General features: G+C 38.9%; 1 protein-coding gene across 1 annotated transcript; it reads left to right on the plus strand.

The window, feature by feature from the left end:
- The first annotated feature begins 1,034 nt into the window (after positions 1-1,034).
- Positions 1,035-6,550, plus strand: tbr1b (T-box brain transcription factor 1b). The gene is made up of 6 exons (XM_060876675.1): positions 1,035-1,853; positions 2,343-2,497; positions 2,802-2,923; positions 3,262-3,420; positions 3,606-3,667; positions 4,241-6,550. The coding sequence occupies exons 1-6, from the start codon at positions 1,162-1,164 to the stop codon at positions 5,088-5,090; spliced, it is 2,040 nt and encodes a 679-aa protein (XP_060732658.1). The 5' UTR covers positions 1,035-1,161; the 3' UTR covers positions 5,091-6,550.
- Positions 6,551-7,140: the final 590 nt, after the last annotated feature.

Raw genomic sequence — 7,140 nt, forward strand, 5'->3', positions numbered from 1 at the left:
TTAATTGAGATGTAGCTTAGAAATCCACAGTTCCATGCCATACTGGCGACATAAATTGATGGAGAATTAAAAATGTTATTCTTATCGGGTGAAAGGACAAATTTTAGTCCTCCATAATTAACGCATGGACACTGTGAGGAAAACTGCTCATAAGTAAACTTAAACAAAATCATATCCTTGATGTAATCGATCTTCCTTTTTTATATGGTATTTTTTAGTCCTTGAAAGTTTTATCTTTTATTTTTACAATTATATAATATTACTGTTTATTATTATTATTATTGTTATTATTATTATTATTGTTATTAATAATAATAATAATAATAATAATAATAATAATAATAATAATAATAATAATAATACTAATAATCGTCCTTTTTTGGAGTGCACGTGGTGTTTAGAACCTGAATTATCCCACTCAGATAAATTATTAATATTCCTTGGACACTAGTAAATACATTTACAAAGGGAGCTAGTAACTTCACACCACATCTCAAAATCTTAAAGGATAAAATGCATTGCTGACTTTTTTAAAGCTTCGTTTTACTTGTACACGGTGTGTTTACTTTCACGACCTTAACGAGTAGATTCAGGTGTGTAGAATTATTGACGGAACAAATGTGAATTTTTCTCTTGTAATATTTTATACAAATTGTAATGGTATGCAGGATAAATATTACATTAGTATTGGTCAGTAATTACAGATAATTGGCAATGGAAATGGTTATGATTGTTATCATTATATTGTAATTGTAATGATTTTGGCTTATCAAATTATTGTCTTGTGCAGTAGCTAAATTTACACCAGTCCCAGTTTTCACAAGTTTCAGTGTACAAACATCACTGGCCACAAGAAGCGAATACACTGTGGCGTGAAGGGCCTCCTTGATTATCCTAATTAAGTTCTGTCTAATTAAATTACTGTCACGTGTTAACCAATAGCAAAAGTCGATTCATTAACGATGCAGGCGGCAGGAATGAAAAGCGAAAGCCCCCACGATTGCAAAAGGTAGTGTCAACTGGCTGATTTGCTTTCTTGCGCAAAGTAGCTCCGACCGCGGGAAGGCGTTTTTTTTCTCTTTCCCGGGTTAACTTCACGAGGCGTTAAGCCTGCGGTCTCACGTCGCACGCGTTAATTGCCGCTTGCTGTCGTCGAGAGGTATGCAGCTCGAGCACTGCATCTCGCCAGCTCTCGCGCTCTCCAAGAAATGTTTGAGTGTGGGCAGTGGCTACCCAAACTCAGAGGGTTCTGATCTCGCCTTGCACGGCCATCCTATTACATCTGCTCGTGACAACCTGGAGAGAAGTTCACCCCTGAAAAAAAACTCCGCTGGGATGACGAATCAGTCAGAGGCGGACAATTTTGCCGACTCTAAGGACTCGTCGGGAGACGTGCAGAGAGGCAAACTCTCTCCAGCGCTCGACGGAGTCGCTGACATTCGTCACAACTTCGATGGATCTGCTGGAGAGAGGTATCTCCTGTCACAGTCCAGTCAAACTCAGCCGCTCTCCGCCAGCCCCGCTGCCATGTTCCCCTACCCGAGCCAGCACGGACCAGCGCATCCGGCATTTTCCATCGGAAGCCCGAGTCGATACATGGCGCATCATCCTGTGATAACGAACGGAGCTTACAACAGTTTGCTGAGTAACACTTCCCCACAGGGCTACCCGAGCGCCGGCTACCCGTACGCACAGCAGTACGGCCACGCGTACCAAGGCGCCGCTTTCTACCAGTTCAGCTCGGCACAGGCCGGACTGCTACCCGGTAAAGCGCAAATCTACCTGTGCAACAGGGCGCTATGGCTGAAGTTTCATCGACATCAGACCGAGATGATTATTACTAAGCAAGGGCGGTAGGTGTTTGCGATTTTTAAACTTCGTTTTTCTTCGTTTTGACCTGAAAGTCTAAATAGAAAAATATAGTTGTAATTACTCAGAGTAAATTAGACTGAACATTTCACGATTTGATTTTCGGGATCTAACTTGTATTTTTATTATATACATAAATATACTATTGCTACAATTATGGCGCAGGTACTGATCAGTTTCTCAACGCAAAACAATAAGCACAATTTCTTTTATTTTTATTTGACTATTTTCTTACAAATTCAGTTTTCATTCAAGGTTTTCATTTTAGTTATAGTTCGTTTTAGTTCATAGAGTTCATTTTAAATCACTCCTATTTTTTGAATGTTACACGAATATTATATTATAATCTGTATATTACTCTATATAACGTTTTATAATATATAATTTATAATATATAATCTCCAAAATGTCTGAATGTATATAATAACAAGACTTTGCAGCATTTAATTTAATATAACTTTTGTCCATTTTAGGCGAATGTTCCCTTTTTTAAGTTTCAACATCTCGGGCCTGGACCCGACAGCTCACTACAACATTTTTGTTGATGTGATTCTGGCGGATGCGAATCACTGGCGCTTTCAAGGAGGGAAATGGGTTCCGTGCGGTAAAGCGGACACCAATGTGACAGGTATCCAAAAATACCACATAACTACTGGAAGATGTTTAATGCCTTTTCAAATTTCCACAACACACCATTATAAAGCTTTGTTTTTGTTCCCAAGAGAGATATTTAACGAAAACATTAATACAACAACAACAACAACAATAATAATAATAACAATAACAATAATAATAATAGTAATGATGATAAATTATTATTATTATTATTATTATTATTATTATTGTTATTATTATTATTATTATTAATAATAATAATAATAACAACTTCTACATAAGTCTTTGTATGTCTCTATATATTTATATCTGAGTAGGAAACAGAGTATACATGCACCCGGATTCTCCAAACACTGGCGCGCACTGGATGCGTCAAGAGATTTCGTTTGGAAAATTGAAGTTAACTAACAACAAAGGAGCCTCGAACAACACGGGACAGGTTAGTCAATAAAGATGTCATGGACAAAGGAGTTACTGAAAATTACTTAATGGAAATAATCAACAAGCACGGACAATATTCATTACTTTTACGCACTTGGTTACTGTGATATATAAAAATGTCCACAACATTTCTGTTACATTTAAACTGATTTTTATTTATTCCAAGTTTGTTATCTATTCCAAGTTTTTTGTTGTCTTTTAATAATGCAATACTTGTCATAACACTATGTGTTTTACAATCATTTCATTTAATACACAAACGCGAATTTAAAGGGAGTATAGCATGGCAGTGCGCTTTTAAGCTGACTCTTGTGTATTTCTGGTGATTTTGCGCAGATGGTGGTGCTTCAGTCTCTGCATAAATACCAGCCGCGGCTTCATGTGGTGCAGGTGAACGAAGACGGAACGGAGGACACGAGCCAACCTGGTCGCGTGCAGACCTTTACCTTCCCCGAAACTCAGTTTATCGCTGTCACAGCCTATCAAAATACCGATGTAAGAATCAACAACGATGTCCTATTTATGGTCATGTCCATGCATGTGCAATGTTACCATTAAACAAGGAAGATAATAAAATAAATACAATTACTGGTAATACAAAGGACACTACATTTGATTTATTTATGTTTTATGGGATTGAATGGTGTTATCATTGCTCTTTGTTATTTTTCGCTCCACAGATTACACAGCTAAAAATTGACCACAATCCATTTGCGAAAGGATTTCGGGACAATTATGACACGTAAGATCATTTCATTATTATTTTTCAGTAAATGTATTTAATTGTGTACAGTCATTAATTATTTTCCTTCATATTAGAAAAGCTAAACACCTAGAATCAAGTGCTTTTCTGAAACTAAATGTAGGCAGGTTATCCGACCCCGAAGTCATATGTACGCCCTGGTAAAAAAAAAAAAAAAAAACACCTACCCTACTGATTTTTCTTTTTAATTTTTTAATTTAATATTTTTTATTCAGATTAGTTATGTAGTATGCGTATTTTCACACTATGAATTATGGAATATTTCTATTTCTATATTTATCAACTGTAATCATGTGTAATAAAATGTCAGCAATCATTTGTAGCAATAAGCTTTAATTTATTTAAAGATAAATACAACAGGTGGCACATATAAGTGAATTTGATATTATATATCAATTAATATCATATATATTATATATATTATATATATATATATGTATGGCGCACCTTTACGCCAGTAATAATTTACATATATTGCATTGTTCAGGTTGCTCTGAAAAGTTTTATCATGTTCTTAATACGCAAATAATGTTTGACCCTTTCCTGTTCCAGCGTTTATACAGGTTGCGACATTGATCGCTTGACGCCGTCCCCGGGTGAGTCTCCGCGCTCTCAGCTCATGCCGAGTGCGCGCTACGCCGCCATGCCGGGCTCTTTCCTGCAGGACCAGTTTGTCAGCTCGTATGCCAAGTCCCGCTTTCACCCTGGCGTCGGTGGCGCTCCTGGCACGGACCGCGGCGTCCCGCTCGGCAACAGCTTGCTTTCGCCGCAGCAAACCGACGAGACCGCGGTGGGCTCCCCGCAGCGCTGGTTCGTCACCCCGGCCAACAACCGACTGGACTTCGCCGCCTCGGCGTACGACGCTGCTGCCGCGGCCGATCTTGCGGGCAACGCGGCCACACTGCTCTCGTACGCGGCCGCCGGAGTTAAAACTCTGCCACTGCCCGCGGCCGGCTGCTCCAACCGAGCCCTGGGCTACTACGGCGAGGCGACTGCGTGGGGAACACGTACTCCGCCTCAGTACTGCGGTAAATCAGGTGCTGTCCTCCCCTGTTGGCCCTCCAACTCAGTGCCGGGCCGGACAGCGGCTGCAGGTTACCTGGTTGGTCTAGACGACGGCGACCCTGTCGCGCCAGAGAGATCCCCACTGGGCACAAACGACGACGCCAAACCCAAGGACCTGTCCGAGTCCAGCTGGATAGAGACGCCCTCCTCAATTAAATCGATCGACTCGAGCGATTCGGGCATTTTCGAGCAAGCCAAGCGGAGGAGGATCTCTCCATCTGCCACGCCGGTTTCGGAAACAGCGTCGCCGTTAAAATCCGAAATGCTGACGCCCAGGGAGTGCGAGAAGAACTGCTCCAAGGACATTGGCTACTACAGCTTCTATTCACACAGTTAGACACTGCACTGTTCGTAAAGCAGAGCATTGCTCCTGCCACGACAAGTTCAAAGAATCCGATTCATATTTATCTATTTATTCATATTTTATTTTAGCTATTTATTCGTGCATTATTTGTATATTTAGATCTCCTAAGCTCCTATCATTCTTTTTAAAACTTAGTAACAGGTTTATAATTTACTTTTTTGGCATATGTTGATAACACCACTGTAACTAAATAATGTATATACCTGTGTAGACATCCGTGATTTCTCATTACAGTTGATGTACAGTATGTAAAAGGACAGAATTATTAGATTCTTGGTGCGATGCTTTTAGAGGAAATCGGGCTGTTTTATTTTGGAAACGCATTAGTTTGGAAAGGTCCCAGTGGTAAAGCCCAGTCTGTTCTCTCCAGCAGAAATGTTCTTGTAGGAGATGACAAATAGGCACCACTCAGAGTTCCAGACATTCAGTAGTTCATTGTTAATAGAGACCAAACAGAGTTGTATTGCATTGTATTGCTGTTGTTTGGAAATATATTAGTCTGTAGTTTAATTGTTGCTTTCTACGTGAGATCATTTTGTACTTTGTTGTAACGCCGTTGGTAGGCCACTAATCATGAAATCAAATAATTTTATGATATTTAAATCCCTGGTATAAAGGAAAAGCAGTAAAGTATTTGTACAGTGCAGGTACCATTTCTTAGAAGCGACATTATTTCACCATGTTCAGACCCTCGAATGTTTTTATGAGAATTTATTATGATTATTTCCTCCATAATGCCATAATTCCCGAGACGCGTCACTTAGGCCTGCTAATGAAAAGCTAATGTAATTGTGCTGTGCTTCTTTGCAATAAATACACTAGTCCAAAAACTGTTATTAAAACAGCCTTTAAATGAGACTTGTAATCAAGGTTCAAATGTGCTTAAAAATGTAGGTTATTCTGACATATTATCAGGTTTGGCGCCAGGACCATGTGCTTTAAGGGAGAAACTGCGTCCATCTGTCTCCGTATTAGTCTATTATATTAACACTGCAATGTGTGCAATCGCATTCTCTCTTCCCCATGTATCAGTGCAACTGTTAATATAAAAACTTGTCTACTTTTCCATCACATAGGCTACAGAAAATTAATATTTAATAAAAAACAGAAGGAGTAAGGAAGCAAGACATTTTCCCCAGTCGTGTACATGGTGCTAAAAGCAACATCAATTACGCGCACAGAAAAATGAATGTCTCCAACAGGTAGCTTTAAAAACAACAGAAAAAAGCATAGAATTTGAGTTATTACTTTTGGCAGCAGATTGACGATATGATGCACATATGGCACACAGATTAAGGCATATTGAGGCCACCAAGTGTCACCTACACATTATTAAGAAACGTCAACAAAATCTCAGTCACAGTTTAAAACAATATGAGCCAAAAATAACATACGACTTCCTTCAATTTAATAGCCCTATGTTCCAGTAATCATTTGACCCAGTTAAGTTCATTACAAGCTCGTATGAATTGGTTAGTGGGCTAATTGGAAAAGAAATACACCGTTTATTACATTTGCAGTAAATATAAGAATGATATTTTTATGATTTTTGAAAAGTTTTGCCAGGTTATGGAAATAGCATAGAAGAATAAAATAAATGTTGTGGGTCTATATGCGTTGTTTATCAATTATATGTGCTTTGGTTCTTGTGTTGCGTTTCTAACAGGTGTTCCTAGACAATCCAATGTGTGTGTGTGTGTGTGTGTGTGGGTTTATGTGGAATCTATGTGGGTTTTATGCTGCCATCCTGTGGCGTCGGATTTGAACATACTTTCTGCTTTAGTTAACTACCATTTGAATCCTACAGGATCCTTGTTTGCAACTCGTTAACGATTGATGCTAATGTTAGTCAGATCGATTAACAATTTGAAGAAAAGGTGTTTTAACTGAAGCCTGAGCCAAATAATTTTGAAAACTAAATTAGGCGCAGAATGCAATCACATCTCATGTCCACTAGAGGTCGCCAGCAGCCATGAGCAGACGAAGAGGCTCCGAAGCTGTACATTAAGAAAAAAAAAAAAAA

The sequence above is a fragment of the Tachysurus vachellii genome, chromosome 8 (assembly GCF_030014155.1).
Source record: "Tachysurus vachellii isolate PV-2020 chromosome 8, HZAU_Pvac_v1, whole genome shotgun sequence".
Taxonomy (NCBI): domain Eukaryota; kingdom Metazoa; phylum Chordata; class Actinopteri; order Siluriformes; family Bagridae; genus Tachysurus; species Tachysurus vachellii.

Bases quoted from the DNA above. Each gene is read 5' to 3' on its own strand.
- tbr1b (XM_060876675.1), top strand. From the start codon at position 1,162: ATGCAGCTCGAGCACTGCATCTCGCCAGCTCTCGCGCTCTCCAAGAAA. The intron at 1,854-2,342 runs GTAGGTGTTTGC...TGTCCATTTTAG, and splicing joins ATTATTACTAAGCAAGGGCG to GCGAATGTTCCCTTTTTTAA. The intron at 2,924-3,261 runs GTTAGTCAATAA...GATTTTGCGCAG, and splicing joins CCTCGAACAACACGGGACAG to ATGGTGGTGCTTCAGTCTCT.